Here is an 18,490-nt window from a genome sequence, read left to right as displayed (position 1 = left end):
GGCTGAGATGCTCTGGAAGACCGTAAGAACCCAGAACATTCTGCAATGCCCTCCGCAGCTGTAGCAGAATTAAAGTGAGTTTTTATGGCCAGAGCACAGGGCCAGAGTGTTAGTTCAGGCACTGCTTGTAAGTGGCCCTTGACCATCCAAGGTGTGGCCTACAGGAGGGTGGGTAGGAGAGTGAGAGTCTTGGGAAAAAAATCACAGAAGGACCTGGCTTGGTTTAGCCTGGAGCAAAGAAGCCCTCATGTGAAGACCCACATGTTCCTCAAATGTTTAGAGGCTACCATTGAGCATGGATGGTTTTGTTCTGTTTTCTGATATTGAGAATAATGTTTCACCTTGAAAAAAAAAAAAAAAAGAGGGAAGCTTTCTGCAAGGAAGCATGATCCTATTGATCTGCTGGGAGCTGAAAGGTAAGCAAGGAGGAGGTATGTTTGGTTGCCATCCAGGCCCATCTAGGTTGGCCCCTTATGCTTCTTCTGCCCCCCTGGGGTTAGAAGGAAGCCTGAGTGGTGAGGGGGAGACTTATGCAAATAATACTTTAATGTATTTAGTAGGGCACAGAGAGTCATCTGTCTTTGCCTGTGGGATTGGGGTCTGCCCCGGCCCCTTCCGCCCGGTAACCATTGACCCTGGTGCCCAGGTACATCCACCCGACAGCCCCCACCCCCCAACTGCAAGCTATTGTCCTGCTTGCCCCCATCTTGTCCATAGCAAAACATCCGTCCTGCATCCTCTGATCGGGAGTCGCTTTATCTCAGCCCCGGGACCCTTTCTAGAAAAAAGACCTTTTGTCAGCTAAGTACTACCCTCTTTTTTAACCTTGGGAAAATTTAGCTCTTGTGCCCATCCCATGCATGGGAGCTTCACAAAGCTGTACTCAAGCCCATCTGCCCCGACACTGCAGTCATGCCCACCCTCCCCCTGCTCTGGTGCCATCCCACCACACAGGAGACCTCTCCCCGCAATGTGATGTCTCCCCATGCTACCCCTATACCCCCCTCTGCCCCCCACCTCTGAAGCAAGGTTCAGGTCTCCTCTGCGTTGGGACTCCCACTCAGGTCTGGGGTGGTTCCACAGTCCCCCCCAACCTGAGGGTAGGGAGAGGGGAGAAAAAAGTTTCCTTTGATCATTCTTTCTTTGGGTATCTTTGTTCTTAGATCTTCCATGGGTGACAATTTCTAAAGCGCGAGTTTTTGTTTTGTTTCACTGATGCTAGAAAAACAAAGCCTGTAGTAAAGAGTAATAGGTAGCTCCCCTGTCACCCTAACAGATATAAATAGCCCTCATCCACAATCTCATCATCTAGAGGTCAACAGTGTCCAGGTTTCTTTTTCTTTCCTTCTTTTTTAACAGTGTCACTGGTCTATCATATAGTCTTTTTTTTTTCATCTTGTCCTTTTTTTTAATGCAAAGAATTATTTTATATATAATTTAGATCGGATGGTACATACAACTTTGTCTTCTTTTTTTTCATTTAACACTGTAACTTGAATATATTCCCACATCATTAAACAGACTTAGAAAATGTGATGACTGCCTATGATTCTTTCATGTGGGTCATAACATATGTAACCACTTGCTTATTGCTGAGCATTTAGTTTGTTATCAGCTGATCATTATCATGTACCGGCTGCAATGAACTTTTGCATTTAGGAATCTTTGGTTAGCTAGTTCTTTTTGCAAGGTGGATTCTTACTAGTGGAATCATCGATTCAAATAAATTTGGATATTTTTAAAGCTGTCAGTTTTTCTGGCCAGATCACTAGCTGTGATTGGAAAGACTGTGCTGGTTTATGTCTCTACCATTCAGCTGGTTTAAGTCACATTGGGTATTGCCTCTTTGCCTCTGCTACTGTTTCCATGCTGACTTTTGTGGGAATCAGATGTGGGAAAATAATTAGAACTCTTTTTAAATGTATTTTATGAGTATCTTTGGTTATATGTCAACTATTCCACATGTCTAATACTTAGGAACTGAAATGCCTGTAGAGTCAAGCTGAATAAAATGTTCCCTTAATTTTTTTTTTTTCAGTTTCCTTAGATAAAAATGTTGCCATTTAGTTACTGACAATGAAAAAGAACAGAGATGATATTTTGGTGTGTTTTCCAAGGCACTTGCAGCAAAAGGTGTCCAAAGGAAGCTGTGGGTACTTGCTGTGCCTGATGGCACCAATTTCAAACGTGGGAAGATTTTCACAAGCTGAATGCATGCACTTACGATTGATCTTGGGCTGGTTTCATCCACCTGGCTCCAACTTCTTTGCATGTCAGCAGGAGATAGGCATTTACTCCATTTTCTGCTCGTTGGTCTCATTATTTTAATTACCTTTCTGTGCATTTATCTGTGAGACCCACATCACTGCACTAAAACAATGATCTTTCTGTTGACACTGTATCTGAGGGTATTGAAGATATCAGAGGTTTGTTCAAGCTGGTTGAGGAGACCAGACCCAAGGGCCTGAGGGCCAGAAGAGGGTCAACAACCAGCAGGACATGTCCAGTAGGGTGCTGGACACCCAGCAGGGCGCTGGGCAGAGCTTGCTGGCTGGAGCCCCGTGTGGCTGGTGGCGGGGTTTTCAAGATGGCGGCTGAGGATGGTACCAGGTTCTCTGAAGTAGGAAGTAGGGCTCTCCCCTAGGGCAGCGATGTATGTGAACTCTTCCGAGGCTGACTCTGTGTTTATAATTACCAATCAGAAGAGAAGACAAGAAGGATTGTGGCAAGGTGGGGTCAGAGTTGCTGGGGCGTTTGTGTTGGGGGTCCTTCAGGCAGACACAGGTAAAGCTAGGGGGTAGGGTAGAGGTAGAAGTAGCTACGATAAATACCAAGTCAAACTTTGAGAATGGAGGTGAAAGCTAGAAACCCAGCCTTTGACAAAACAGAACATGGTAAGTGGACGTCAGCAGAAGCCAGAGGGACGATTGGTTTTCACAGGGAGGAAGTTATAGTGGTTGGTGCTTTAATCGCTGGGATGAATTTCTGGCTCTGCCCTTTTTGGTACAAAAAGGGCCTAGGCCCTGAGAGGCCAAGCATTAATTTCTGATAAGCCTGGTGTTTCTTCATTTATATGGGCATTGAACAAATGTTTATCGAACACCCACTACCTGTGATGCCAGGTGCCTGGACGCAGTGACAAGAAGACACCATCTGCCCTAAAGGAGCTCACCTGGATTTTTGTGGCCCAGCAACGTCTGATCAGCCAAGAACTATAAATTATTATACAAAATTATCGTAACATTTGTCTTGTGGAGATAGACTGGAATTTATTTCTGCAATGTAAAACGTCGGTCAATGGAATGCAAATTACCCCTGCCCAAGGACCCATCAGGTTTTTTATGAAGGTAACTTAGGACCAGTTGCCCTGGGAGATATTTTGGAAAAGCCCTTTGTAGTCGGCGCCAACACATCAAAATTGGGAGATGTGGGCCCGACTACAGCATGGCAAAAATTAGTAAATCACAGTGACCAGCGGTGATTAATTATTCCCTTTCTTTGGGTGGAGAGGGGGTTCTACAAGTTCTCCTACAATCCTGCACTCATAACCATGACCAGGCTCTGCAGATCAAAACCCCAAAAAGAAACTGCATTTGAGTGAATCAGTGGGGGGAACAGTAGGGCCTGGACTAGGGTGGGGCAAAGGAGAGGGTGAAGGGGTACAATTTAAGGAGGTGTTCATATTCAGGTTTGCATCTCCTTAAATCTTATGCTCTAGGCCTCTCCTGTGTCACACTTTAGACCCAGTCCCAGTTTGGAGGAAGAATTCCTACTATTCTTACTATTACCATGGCCTTGACACCCATGCAAACATCCTGAACAAAACACAGGGTTAACCACTGTAGAGTTAAAGAAAGGATAGAGAGATTGGGCTTTCTGAGGGTGGTATAGCTCCTCCTCAAGAAAATGTCATCATCCTTGCTAATGTTAGCAACTCTTTACTCTGTGGAAAGCATTGTGCTTTAATCATCATAACTCCTTGGGAGCTCTCATCTTTCCTCCTTTATAGGAAGACACAGGGGCTCAAAGAGGTTCTGCAACTTGACCACATCACACAGCGATGAAGCCTGGATTTAGCCCAATCATTTTTTTCTCTATTAACCCCAAACAAAAAGAATAAATGATCCAAAGAGAGCTGAGAAAGTTGACTGCTGTGCATTGCCTATAAGTGAGCAAATCCTTATTCTTAATAGAAGACACAGCTGTGTGCCATAGTTGAAGAAAGGTGGGGGAAAAAATAGAAAAATGTACTGAGTTTGGTTAACAATGAAAAGAATAAATAAATTAGCTTACTCCCATAATTTCAGTCAGTGGAAAATATCTGGAAATCAATTTAGCGGAAGAGACTTTGACCTATTGACTGAAGTGATGACTCAGCTGGTGTTGAAATTATCTTGATTTCAGATTTAGAAGGTAAATAGAAGGTAAGTTATTACATTATTTCTGGTTAAATGTTTTCCAAGGGAATGGAAGTCAATGCAGAAAATTGTATCCATCTGTTCTGCTGGTTTCTGTCATCAACTTTTGATATCTTCAAAACAAGGTTAGTGGTATTTTCAGATGAGAAGGAAGATGAGAGGTGAAATGGTCATCTTCTAATGGGCCCTGTGATGGGCTTTGTGGGGCTCTTGGACATAGAGATGCTCAGAAGAGATGTCTTACCATTGGAGGGTCCAGTGGTTATAGTGAGGCCACTGAAGTCAAGTAACTCATCCCACCTTAGAAAATCGAGGCACTTCTTTATCTATCATGTAGATTACTGGGTTTGGAACGGGTCCCTTCGACAGTGAGTGAGTATTTTAGATTCTGTAGATCCACTTATTGCCTGGGATTCATTATTCTCTGGAAATGCATACATTAACTTCAAAGGGATTTCTCGGACATTTACATTGCATGAGGCGCTCAGGAGGCACAGATGAGAGATACAGTCCTTGTCTTCAGATGGTCACCAGTGGGTCTGGCTCTATAGCACGATGTTAGTTATGTTGAACACACAAGAGAAGTGTAAGCTGTTCCTGCCCTCAGCCTGCATTAAATCCCGAGGAACACAATCCCTGAGATAGAACAGCAGTGTCTATGTCATTTTTACTCTCGTATCCCCGGCACCTGCCTCCTGCCCAGCACAGATTAGGCCCCCATGACCATGAGCAAGAGGCACTAGGGCAGCTTCCCGCTCAGCTCAGAGGCACCCACCATTCTCTCTTTGAGGACGTTTAGATACAGGAATCTCTCCACCCTGCCAGTACTCCATTCTATTGCAAAATTGCTCCAGTTCTCAGGAAAACTTTCCTTCATATTGAGTCAACATCTGTCTACTTGTAACCTCACCAATGGGCCCAGATTCTCCCCTCAGGATATACATGGACTAAGTCAACTCTCTGGTCTATATGGTGGGCTTTAGGGATTTAGAGACACCCATGTTTTATCCCGCTACCCTTCTCTGACCTCCATTATCTCTTTCTGCACATCCTTCTCAGGTGACTTTGTTTTGAGACCACCTCATCATCTAATTGAATAGGCAAGTCTGGCAGCAGTGGTTAAAAACAGGGTGAATGATCCTGTGATTGGGAGTCCAATGAACTTCACAGAGCTCTGAGGGGGAGCGGACTTGGGAATGCACCTGTGTGCACAGATGAAAGACAATTCAGCAATTAGTAGGCAAGGAGCGAGGCCACTTGCCACTCATAGGACTGGAGAATTTCTCCTGGTTTCCAGGGACTTATCTGGACTCTCAGAAAGAGTTACCATGAGACCAAGAAACAGAGAGGCCATTCTTCTCCACAGATTGCCTTGATCAGACTTCTTGAAAGTTGAGGGGGGAAAATGTGTGAGGTTACTGGAAGACCTCTAAGAGGGGAACAAGTTTCCATTCATCGTGAATCTGACAAAGCTCTCAGCTGGTGACCTGTCTTCAGTGCTTGCTCTCCGATCTCTAGAAGTCCTGTGATGATACAGAACGTCATTGCTTCTGGTGTTCCTGTTAGGACATTAGGAGGCCATGACTTGAAATAGAGAAGGTGCCAGGGCCAGGGCAGATAATGGGGGCAACTTTCCCTTTCTGTGCCGGGATTGTGCAACAGGCAGCCAAAGCATTCGGCCCGTTAAGTAACAGTTGAGCCTCCAGGACTCCAATTCTAATGGAGGCTGAGGCAGTGTGAAGATGCAGACTAGCAGGAAGGTAAGGCTCAGTAAGATGGAGGGGGCCGGATTGGGGGTGGGAGAGGACGGGGACGCAGGAAGGAGAAGACGTGGGAGCAGCTCAGCTTGATTAGGAGCCCTGCCATTGGAGTCAAGACCAACCCCGGTGCCAGGATTTACTAACTATGTGACCTTACGGGAGATTTCATCTCGCTAAGCCTTAGCTTCTTCATCTGTGAAACATGGGCAGTGAAACCCGGCTAGCAGAGATGTGCTAAGGATTTACTGAGAACATTCACAGATTCTTAGCCTAGGGTAGTCCACGATGAACTCTCAATAAATGGGAGCTCTTAATAACCCCAATAGCACACGAGGACTGAACACAAAAAAGTGGTACCATGGGGAAGAGAGACGGTCTTTGCCTTCAGTTAGCCTATAGACAGACAACACAGCCCAGTGGGTAAGAGTAAGCACACCTTATCGTTATCATCTTGGGCAAATTGCTTAACCTCTCTGAGTTGGCTTACTCATCTATAAAAGGCATAATAATAGCAGCACATACTTCAAATGATTAAGAGCATTAAATGAGATAGTACACTTCACATTCCTGCATCAGCTGAGTATCTGTATTACCACTTAGAGTAAAAGGACAGGTGGGTGCACCTGGGTGACTGTCAGTTAAGTAAGTGTCTGCCTTCGGTTCCAGGATCGAGCCCCAAGTGGGGCTCCCTGCTCAGTGGAGAGTCTGCTTCTCCCTCTACCTCTGACCCTCCTTTCCTTGTGCTCTCACTCTCTCTCAAATGAATCTTAACAAAGGTTTTAAAAATATTTTAAAAAAACAAAAACAAAAACAAAAACGGGGCTCCTGGGTGACTCAGTCGCTTAAGCAGCCACCTTCGGCTCAGGTTATGATCCTAGGGTCCTGGGGTCAGGCCTCTCACTGGGCTCCCTGCTCGGCAGAGAGCCTGCTTCTCCCTCTCCTTCTGCCTGCCTCTCTGCCTACTTGAGCTCTCTCTCTTTCTGCCAAATAAATAAATAAAATCTTTGAAAAAAATCTTAAAAAAAAAAGGGAATAAAACAGGTATAAGAGTGTGACCGCATTTTTGCACAAGCATGCTGGCAGGGAGAATCATGTGTTGGCAACTTCTGGCAACGGAGGCAACAGAAAGAGAAAGGAAGAGGTAGCGGTATTGTGGAAAATAACCAATGGATTCTTCCGCATTCCTGGTGCTAGTGGCCAACCTGGCAAGACCTAAGGACAAGTGGGCATAGGGCAGCGTGGCTGGGGGGCTCAGGGAACAGCACCCTTAGCTAAGAGCCAGGCATGTTGGTGCTGGGGTGCCTAACTGGGTTCAGGAAGGCTGGAAGCTCAGGAGGCTCCCTAAGAGGAGATTTGAATAGGCATTTAAGGGATCAGGTTTGTCCCCTGGATCTCACAAGTTCCCCTGGGGTGTCCCAGTCATCAGCCAGCCAACTAGCAGGGCGAGTATCCTGCACAGTGATGTGTGACTCACACTTCAAAGGGCCCTGCCCTTGGTATAATGCCATCCTGAAAAGTTTTAGTAAGTTTTGAACAAGGGGACCTGTGCCTTCATTTCACGTTGAGCCATGAAATCATGTAGCCAGGCCTGTGAACGATAAGTGGGACATAAGGGGAACCCAGTGCTATCAGCATTCACGGGAGAAGGGGAGGCTCTTTCCCAGCTGAGGGTGGGCAGGGGAGAAGAAAGAACAAGTCACGGATGAGGACACATTTTGAGTCTGACCCTGAAGGATGGACAGGTTTCCAACAGGTAGAAACGAGAGTATGGTTGTCTGATTGGAAGCAGTATATTGATCAGGTCAGGAGGTAGAGATGGAAGGACTGTGTTTAGGGAGTGGTAGGACCCCTTGTAAACCCAGGTTCCTGTCCCTGAGGGGCAGTGCCATGCTTAGCTGGCCTTTCAGGGGCCAGTCCTTTCCCCCAAGGTCTTCCTTCGTCTTTCCTCCAAATGCCATTCTGCTAGATGGCTGCCCAACTAGTCAATGAAATCTAGCCATGTTATTCATAAGAACCAGAAACGAGGGAGGGGCAGGGATGGGGAGAGGCAGAGATAACAAATAATCAAATAGAAATTCTTAATTGAAAAAAAAAAGATATTCTTAATTGAAAAGTATGACTATTGGAAAAAAAATAATAAAAATATTGAAACATGGAAAATAGTAGATCAAATACACACCCAGAGAAAACCCCACCTGGAATCCCCATTGTCTGACTCTCTCTGTCCTCTCTCTTTTATAACGGAAATTCTGTGCAGACATTTGCCTAGCAGGTGGAGGTGGAATTGGGACCAGGGTGCTTGTCTTGCCCTCTTCCCACTACTGCACATGGCCATGGCCCCCATTTCCTTCCATAGCACTAGGTTGCCCCAGCCAGAAGTCTGGAGTGGTCCAGGGAACAATGCAGGTATCGGCATTTATGCAGCTGGCGACACGAATAAGGGACAACGCGAAGACGTTGATTTTTTTTTAATCATCTGTCTCTTCTTCAACCTTATTGTCTTAAAATTGTCATTTCAGATTTTATTTCTGTTAACACACAGATCATGAATGACATGCCAATATACATTTTGCTGTATTCCAGTGTGATTTGCATGTGGACTAAAGTTTGCCACTGGATCAACATGTTTGATTTTTCTTTTACTGAATGATTGACTGACTGATTTTTTTTTTCTTTTCCAATACAAACGTGTCATGGTTTCTAAAAGTTGGAGCTTCCTTTCTTAAATTCAATGGGACCAAGTTCCATAGATAGCTGGTAGGTTCTGTGTGGCCCCAGAGCCTCAGCCTCATCCCAGGCTGTGCTGCCACATGTCTGAAGACGGGTGAGCCAGACACCAGGACATCATCTGCAGAAGGGGCCTTCCGGGCGGAGCCCACCTCCCTGGAACAGAGCCAGGACTGAAAGGCCTGCCTGGTACTGAAGCCTCCTCCCTGGTCAAAGGGAACAACAAAATATTGTCTGTCACTGGCCCTGCTTTGAACTCATTATCTGAGCCCTATTATGAGGAGGAACTGAAGAGGGGCTGTCCCCAGAAGACCTCAGGAAGTTCAAGCATTTCTGTTTTGATGCCTGTTGACAGCCTGTAACACAGAAGAGCAAAGAGAGCTCCCTGCACTGTCTGCCCAGAACTCACTGGGGGTCCTGGATGCTCCAGGAACAGAGCTCAGGCAGAAGAGGGCGGTGCCTAGCAGTCAGGGCGCCCAGACCAGGGGCCAGCAGGGCCTGGGGACAGGCGGAGGTATGGGGCGGTGGGGTAGGAGGTGGCGTGCAGAGGAGCCTGGGGACAGTCAGAGGTGCCCTGCAGAAGAGCATTGCTGTCACACAGCCTGTGTCATTGGATCACTGTTAGAAAACAATGTCTACTCACTCCAAATCACTAACAGTATGTTTTGAGAAGCGAACAGAAAATAGGACATTTAACGAAAGACATGTGGGAGTATCACATTGGAAAAGGAATAGGAAATGGTTACTCAGGACAGTTTAAACCAACAGAGAGGGGGTGGCAGCATTATCTCTTTGTATAAAATCCAAGACTAACAGTTCAAGGTTGATTTACTTTCTGATGTAATAAAATGTAGGTCGAAAGTCAGTTTGTTATTCATATGTCTTCTGTCCATGAGTGCGAAGACAGGAGTCAGGGAGTTTACTGGCTGGAGAACCTGAGACGGTGGGCTTGCGCCCGTGGGGGGCATAGCCCTGAACTCCATCAGCACTCCCCTCCCTTTCCTATGCCTGACTGCTCTTTCCTCTGTAGCACATTAAATGCGATGTGAGTGTCACATCGGACACTCAGCTGCCTTCCCTGTCCTCCCAGTCAGGGCACCCTGAACCCCACAGCTGAGTAGCAATGTAACACTGCCGTGCCCCGAGAGCCTCCATCCCACCTCCACTCTGCCCCACTGACGGTGTCTCCAACACCCTGGGACCCGGTTCCCCACTGGGGTGCTGAAAACAGCCTTAACCACCCATGGAGGAGTTTTTGTGCCCTGACAGGCAGTGGCAGGGTCTAGCTCTGAGCCACGCAAAGGAGAGGCACGCGATACCATTTTCAAAGAAGGCGTGTGAAGGAGAGAGTAGGTGACCAAGGCCATGGTCCAGGAGCAGACTCAGCATGTCATTAGGAACGGTCCTTCCCAGAACCAGAACCTTCTTCAGCAAACACTGGCCTAAGGATGGCCCAAGGTGCCTCCTTGTGTGCCCATGGCCTCGTGGACTGGCACACAACGCTCGTCCCAAGCTCTGTGTTGGCAGGGCATCTGAGCTGAGGGGTCAGTGGGCAGGTTGCGGAGGGAACGAGCCTGCACCCCCATACTGGACTGGCCGGGCTTCTCCTCCAGGGGCGGGCCCGAGCCATCCCTGCGCCTCCAGGCCTCCAAAGGTCGTCATGCATATAGCAGCTGCTTAATAACTGTAATGAATCAGTACTGTTTTCCTCTCCTGTTTCCTTTGGACACAGTCTGCAATTGGTCCTCCTTGGTTTTATACCAAATGAAATCTGTGCTCTATTCCACAGTCCAGCTCTCTCTACCTTAGATGTAATTTTGCTCACTCCTTCTCTCCACCAGACACCACTGGGTTTGTCTCAGGCTTGATGAGAGCACACAGAGCCCCTGCCTGGGTCATCCGGGGCGGGATGAGTGAGCTAAAACGACCAGAGAACTCAGGGGAAACCTGGCAGCCAGTCTGTCCAAAATTCGGGGCGGGGCTCCGTAGTCCTTCGCTGTACCACGGCCCCAACCCCTCCACGGTAGACAGCGCCCTCCAGTGGAAATAAGGAGACCTTGCGGGTGCTGGGCTTTCCCCTCGGGAGGGTTTTTGTAACCTCTGTCCCCAAGCTCGGGCTGTCAGGGGGTCTCTGGGACCAGCTAGCCGGCAGGTGCTTGCACGATACCACTGTTCACAGAAACGGCTAATGTATTTTATTATGTAAAATTATAACCCTTAATGCGTGCCTTAAGCAGATGCCTGGCTCAAGACTCAAAAAACAAATAACCATACGCAACAAAGAACAGACAAACAAGAGAATAGAACAAGTCAAAGTGGGAGAACTGCACCAATATACAATCAGGAAAAATAATTTCAAAGATGTTTTCAGAGAACTTTAAGCTTAGCACCATGTAAGAGGTCTATATTCCTGGCATAAATGGATAAATTTTTTCACTAAAATAAACGGAAAACTAGGAAATGAAAGACAATGAAGTTCACAATTTAATCATACAGTCAGTATATGCAATAATTCCTTTTTCTTCAACGTACTAAACCAGGTGAATGTATAGCTTTTTCCAAAGAAAGTCACGTTCTCCCTGTCCCCTGTATAATAATCCAAAGTGGAATGTTGTTTTCAAGGCATGTCAATCTTTGAACAGGCCTGGGAGTGGCACTTGGGCACTGGCCTGCCTGGGCACACTTACCCTGTATTAGCTGCCCTGGGCCCTGTTTCTCTGGGCCTCCATGTACGTGTCTCATGGCATCCTCCTCCAGCGAGCATTCTCAGGACTCAGCCAGGCTCTAACCCCTCCCGTCCCTCGGCTGTCCCTCTCTGCAGGCCCACGACATAAATGACATGAACTCCATGGGTTTCTGGGCAAGTTGCCCCTTCAGTGACAGACCCTCCTGGTTTGCCTGCGACTAAGGGGTCTCTGGGATGGGGGACTTATGGTTCCCAAACCTGAAACAAGTCCCAGGCAAATAGGGAGGAGTTGGTCCCACCAGCACCCCCCACACCGCATGCTGATGGGAGTCACACCATGCACTGTGAGTCTTCCTGTCACAGCTGCGGGAGCAAAGGCCCATAAAATCTGAGGCCTCCTGATGTGTACATGTTGCAGGTGGGCTCTGGAGACAGCTGCTTTTATTTCTTGTAAGGCTCTGTGGTTCCTTCCTTTTTCCACCTTTCACTACTTAGCCTATGTCTCTCCTAGTACATTCCTCTTTCTGTGCCTGGAGTGGACTGAGAATGTAGTGCCAGTTTCCATTGGTTCTCTGCAGAAACTCTTCAGCAGATGCACCTGTTTTCCCAAGCAAGTGTGTGTGTGTATGTGTGTGTCTGGTGGGGGGTTGTCACAAAGTCAGAAATCCACAAACGTGCAGGTCAAGGTGTGTTTTATAGTGTTTGACAGTGGGGATAGACAACCTGTTAGTGTTTCAAAAAGACGATGCTTTACCAGAAATGCAAATCGCTTCAAAAATAGTTGAGTCACATTTATTATAGAATAGCAATAATAACTCTTACCTCAAGCTGTTACAACAAATTACCATGACTGACACTTTAAACAACGAACATTTATTTCTCACAGTTTTAGAGGTTGGGAAGACCAAGATCAAGGTGCTGGAGGTCCCGTGGCTGGTGAGGGCTCGGTTCCTGATTCGAAGATGGCAGTCTTCCCATTGTGTCCTCACATGGTGGACGGATCATCTCTCTCTCTCAGTCCTCTTCTTATCTGGACACTGATCCCATTCATGAGATCTCTGAGGACCTCTCTGGGGTCCTCTAAATACACCTCTGATACCATCATACTAGGGATTAGCTCTTCAACCAATGAAGTTTTGGAGGGGGGCACACTCAGTCCATAGCAATGACTAATGTTTAAAGAGTATTTGTGGGGCCTCTGGGTGGCTCAGTCAGTTAAGTGATAGATTTCAGCTGAGGTCATGATCTCAGGGTCTCGAGATCAAGCCCCGCATTGGGCTCCAATCTGATCATGGAGCCTGCTTAAAATTCTCTCTCTCCCTCCCCCTCCCCCTTGCTTACCCCCTCTCTCTCTCAAAAAAAAAAATAGAGAGTGCTTGCTATACATCAGGTACTGTGGTAGGTTTCAAGTACATCATGTTGTTTAATGGTCAGAATATGAGATAGGGGAGGAGATGGAAGCTCAGAGAGGTTAAGATATTTATTCAGGGTCACAGAGCTGTTAATTGGCAGAGCCAGGATTTGCATCCAGACAGTCTCACCACACGCTTAACACATGGACTCAGAACTGCAGACTTGGGGGCATCTGGGTGTCTCGTTCAGTTAAGCATCTGCCTTCAGCTCAGGTCATGATCCTGGGGTCTTGGGATTGAGCCCCACCTCAGGTTCCCAGATCAGTGGGGTGTCTGTTTCTCCCTCTCCTTCTGCCACTCCACCTGCTTGTGTTTTCTATCTGTCTCAAATTAATAAATAAAATCTTTAAAAAAAAAAAAAAAGAACCTCAGATGTGGGGCTAGGCACGGTCTTATTTGAGCTAACTGCTGAGAACCCTGCAGATTCACAGACTGCTTTCTGGGTTACGGTGAGGCATATCAGTCAGGGTGTCTTCTTCCTGGACCTGTGTCCAGATCACTTAGGAGGCTCTCAGGTTCTATAGTGAGAGTTAAAGAAAGGATATCTGTGTACTCTAGGAATTACCCAGAGTTTGGCCAGATCATCTGAAATTCCATGGTCATTCTGGATTCATATACTGCCCCCAAAATTCCAGGGACAACATACCCATGGCTACTAGCCCATAGCTACTTCTCAGCTTGGCCAGTTCCTCTTGAAAGTGAGCCACAGCGAAAAGCTTGAAACCTCAGAATCACCCGAAGGTTTGTGCTTCAAAGGCCACCGAAGAAATGAAAAACTCAGTGTGGTATTCTGTGACAGTTTGGGTTTGTATCCCCTTTCATCAAATTCTCTGCATACTAGAGCAGACTGCTTGGGTTCAAATGCTGGTCCCACCACCTGTAGGCTGTGACATGAAGCAATTTCCTCAGCCTCACACTGAGGGTAACAGCTTCTCTTCCATATAAATGAGTTCATCCATATAAAGTACTGGAACAGAACCTGGCCTCAATAAATATATTTTACTCAGAAAGAGGGCAACTTTTCACAGTTCCTCACTTGACAACTCTGTAATACGTAGAAGCTTCTGGTTGAAAAGAACATACATATGATGGCTACAATCTCCCATGCCCAAGAACCCTCTCTGCAATGTTCCCAGATAGATGTTTATCTTTAGTCTACTTGGTAGGGAGCTAGCTGTCCCAAGGACCAGCACTCCAATTGTGGATGGCACGAAGTTCTGGGAAAACAGGTGTGCCATAGTGCAAAAAGCTTGGGCTCTGGATCCTGGTTTTAAGATCTTCCCATCATTTCCCACCACCACTATTCTGCCCCAATGGTTTATAATGAGAAGAATCTATGGAATTTTGATACAAATCTTTCCATGCTACTGTGTGCTTCAGATAAAGCTTAAAGTGAACTGAAGCGTCAAATGATAAAAGAGTATTTTTTTAACTTCTCAAATCATGGCTATCTGGAACATAGATTAACTGGAGTGACAAAGCCCCCTTAACATTATTATTATAGCAAAAACACTATTTCTATCGGATTGTTCTAGCCAAGACTAGTAACACTAGCTCTTAGGATGTGACTGACTCTTGGATAAGTCTTAGAGAGGGACAAGCAAGGGCAGGTAATGATCAACAGTTCTCTTGGGCTATGAAATGGACAGGAAATTATTTCTAAGAAATGTTCAAGTAGGTAACTCAGTACATAGTGAACATCAAATATACAAGTCCACTAAATATGTATGTACAAAATAGATTTCCAGCATTTCAAATAAGCCTTTTAATTTTGTTCTTTCCTTCGTAGTTGTACTCACATCCAAATAGTATCTAACTAGGTTAAAAGTGTGCCGCTGCTTTTCCTCTTAACTGTTCTAAATTGATGAAATTTTCTTTTTTCCCCCATTCCCCTCATTTTTGTAAATCAGGGCAAAATGCAATAAACCGGCAAATAGTAGCATTGGCTACCTGAACAGACGGAGATGGGAATGCTGCTGGAACTCCACAGATGGCAGGAAGGCAGCTGCACACACCCAGTATTGAACAATTTCAATACTATTGCACCGCTCACTAGCTAAGGTGAGAAGCCCGAAATTATACGAGGAATAGCGTGATGGGCCTGTAGAAGAGTGAAGGAGGTTCAAAAGTCAGATAGACTCCAGTCACATGCCTTCTGAATCAGGGGCCACTCAGGGAGCCAAAAGGATTCTGCAGGTCTACCCCACATTCATTTTCTAGAACCGGTGGTACCGCTAGTTCCTAACACAAATCAAAGGCTTTTTAATCATGAGGTCAACTGAGATTGTATATATGAAAAGTGCTTTCTGAACAGTAAAGTATCTGTGTTAGATTATTCCCAGATTAAATAAGAGGAAATGTACTTTCTCAGGGACAGTTAGATCTTTGTGTAATCTTGACTCGGTATCCCAATCTCTAATCAACTCAGTTCCTTCAAATTCCTTTCTAGAAGATATCCTCTGTGCTTACTTGGGCATGGGGATTGGACCATTACCACCCTTTTGCAGACTTGTGTGTCCATCTTGCCTGATGGGAGGACAACCCAACTAGCCACAGGAAGCCAGGGGGACGCTGGGCAGATCAAGGGAAAGTGACCAGATGGGAGATGGAAGGACAACAAGGTAGCTAAACCAACAAGAAACGAGTCAAGAAGAAAAGAGCAACAAAATGTATTTAAAAACAGACTTCTCCAGTTGTCATTTTGAATGAAATAGCTAACAATTAACCCCAACCCTTTATATTGTGTTTCTTTTGCTCTTGGAGTCCTCTTGCGGCATTAATTCTTGAAACTCAGGCAGCAGCACCAGACATTAAATCCCCAAAGGGAGAGGTATTATTAAACCTTTTGCTGGCCAGCCTTTTCTGAACACAAATGGGCAAATTCTTAAGCCCTCTTATTCATCTCATGACGATCATTAGAGAAAAAAAATTAAGCCAAACTTGCATATTAAAAATAAGAACAAAAACACACACACAAAAAAAACCCTGTAGATAATAAATATCGCTGATTCACTTATTTTAAACAAAGTCCAATTTTATTCACTCTTAATACCCTTGCAGTCCATTGTATACCTTCTGCACTGATCCTTGGTTCAGTAGCTGTTTGATACCTGAAAAAAGAGGGAACAAGTGGTTCCATCAATAAAAGGTGATTTCTGTAGAGTTTAAAGAGCAGGTTTCATGGGAAGGCTCACAAAAAGCTGTATGACAGCTGTGGATCCGAATTAAACAAATAACTACTCATGTTCAAGTCTATTGCATGTGGATCCCCTAAACCCCCCACAGGCACAGGTATGTCCAAGACTGCCCCTTGTCTCTTTCTGTCTCTCAGGCACACAGACCATACACATATCCCACAAAACCCTATCCAATGAGAAATGAGAAGAGGCCATCAAAAAGGAAGTAAAGCTCTTCAGTGATCTTCCGTTCCTTCTTCCTTGTCCTCTTTTCAGTTTTGATCTCTTTCACCATTCTCCTTCCTCTTCCTAATTAGGATGCACCAGCAGGCCCCTTGCCTCAAGCAGCCCTTGCTGACGCCACACCTCTGAGCCTCTAGCCCTGCTAATGTCTACCTGATACTTCCCTTTATGGTTTGGTCCAGCTAATTTGTTTTATATGATTCCAATTCACATGCATTCACATTCACATGTCCTCAGTTTCAAAGCCCAACTCATACAGCTCTTTGTAAAATAGTGACAGAAGAATTCTGAATATCTCCTTTACAGGAAGTCAAGTTCATTTTCTGGTCCTGTGTTTGCTGTCTGATGTCCCTTGAGGGTTTTGGTTTTTTTACCGATCCTCTTTAACCACTGTTCTCATAGTCACATGCCACAGACATACACACATGCGCACACATGTTCTCTCTCTCATTAGACTGCTCACCTTCTCTTGCTTCCTCTGTTAACTGTTCTTTTGGAAAATCCACATCAAAAGTGATTATCAAAGAGCCCTTGATGTTGTTGTTGTCAAAGTTGGGGAGCCCTTCTCCTTTCTTCCATAGCTTGGCTCCTGGTCTGGTGATCTTATCCCGGGAAATATGTACCTAGAAAGCAAATGGGTAGGGGGCACCTGAGTGGCTCAGTTTGTCGAGCGTCTGCTTTCAACTCAGGTCATGATCTCGGGGTCCTGGGATCGGGCCCCACATCAGACTCCCTGCTCAGCGGGAGGTCTGCTTCTCTCTTTCCTCCCCACTCATGCTCTCTCTCGCAATCTATGCCTCTCTCTCTCTCAAATAAATAAATACAATCTTTATTTAAAAAAAAAAAAAAGAAGATGGGGCGCCTGGGTGGCTCAGTGGATTAAAGCCTCTGCCTTCTGCTCAGGCCATAATCCCAGGGTCCTGGGATCAAGTCCCACATCGCCTCTCTGCTCAGCAGGGAGCCTGCTTCCCCCTTCTCACTCTGCCTACCTCTCTGCCTACTTGTGATCTCTGCCTGTTAAATAAATAAATAAAATCTTTAAAAAAGAAAGAAAGAAAGAAAGCAAGCAAGCAAGCAAAAGGAAATGGGACCAGACTAGGACTCTTGAAATAGAACACACGGCTTCTAGTGAGCCCTGGTGTCCAGAGCTCCTGTCACAGTTCAGCACAGCATCAAAGATGAGGGGACAAGGGAAACATCACTAGGACACTGCAAGCCAAAGAAATACGTTTTCAAAATAAAAAGAGAAATCAAACACGTAATCCCCAAACCACCCACATGAAGGTTTTAAAAGGACAGGAAGCAGGAAAATTGGTGTGTTTACCTTGTGGCCATCCAAATGAGTAATATCCATATCAAAGCCCACCAGAGACTCCACTAGTGAGATTGTCACATTTGTGTATAAATCATCTCCTCTCCTTTCGAATATTGGGTGTCTAAAAACAGAACAAGGTAAAAATCAAAATTTTCCATCTTTCTTTGGAAAGCATTCAAAAATATTTTAGAAAAATCTTGTGGAAAGGATGAATACCCCTCTTTCAAACAATAAACATTTATTAGATATTCCTTTGTGTATAGTATTAATTGAAACTACAAAGTTCTATAAGATTTATAAATCCTAAGCTTAAGGAGCTTTATAAATCAGTAGAAGGCAGAGGTAAAAGTAATTACTAAAAAAGTAAAAGTAAAAAAAGTAAAATTACTAAAAAGTAAAAGTAAAATTACTCCTACAGTAAAAGTAGGAGTAATTAGATTACAGAAAAGAGAAAGACAAGTTCTGGCAGTGAGGACTGGGCAATGGGCATCAGGAACGGGTTTGGGAAGGTCTCCAGAGCTGGGCTCAAGGCCAGGTCAGCTCTAGAGACGCAGATCACATGTTCAAGTTTCTCTGGGAAAATATGAGAAAGATAAAGTAGGTAAGGAAGCTGGGGAAAGTCTGAGGCAGTGAGGGCCCATTTCTCCATATTTACGTGGGAAACTTGTTTTACTGAGTCCTCAGAAGCAGAGGTACCACTGCTTCTCAAGGTGGTAACAGGAGAGAAATAAAAAACCGGAAAGCTTGAGCCCC

General features: G+C 45.5%; 1 protein-coding gene and 1 long non-coding RNA gene across 2 annotated transcripts in view; one reads left to right on the top strand and one right to left on the bottom strand.

Moving 5' to 3' along the window:
• The first annotated feature begins 4,481 nt into the window (after nucleotides 1–4,481).
• Nucleotides 4,482–16,115, top strand: LOC309845698. Its single transcript, XR_014301434.1, has 2 exons — nucleotides 4,482–4,543; nucleotides 14,914–16,115. It is a non-coding gene; the product is annotated as an uncharacterized lncRNA (long non-coding RNA).
• DNAJB11 (DnaJ heat shock protein family (Hsp40) member B11) overlaps nucleotides 16,020–18,490 on the bottom strand; it is an 18,843-nt gene continuing 16,372 nt past the window's right edge. Inside the window, exons 8-10 of the mRNA XM_082693952.1 lie at nucleotides 17,747–17,858; nucleotides 16,886–17,045; nucleotides 16,020–16,113 (exon numbers count right to left, since the gene is read on the bottom strand). Of these exons, the coding sequence (XP_082550078.1) occupies nucleotides 16,049–16,113; nucleotides 16,886–17,045; nucleotides 17,747–17,858 (337 nt within the window). The 3' untranslated portion in view covers nucleotides 16,020–16,048. The remainder of the gene's footprint in view (nucleotides 16,114–16,885; nucleotides 17,046–17,746; nucleotides 17,859–18,490) is intronic.

The sequence above is a fragment of the Mustela nivalis genome (assembly GCF_964662115.1).
Source record: "Mustela nivalis genome assembly, chromosome: 1".
In the NCBI taxonomy this organism is placed as follows: domain Eukaryota; kingdom Metazoa; phylum Chordata; class Mammalia; order Carnivora; family Mustelidae; genus Mustela; species Mustela nivalis.
This window is presented reverse-complemented; position numbering and strand designations above follow the sequence as displayed.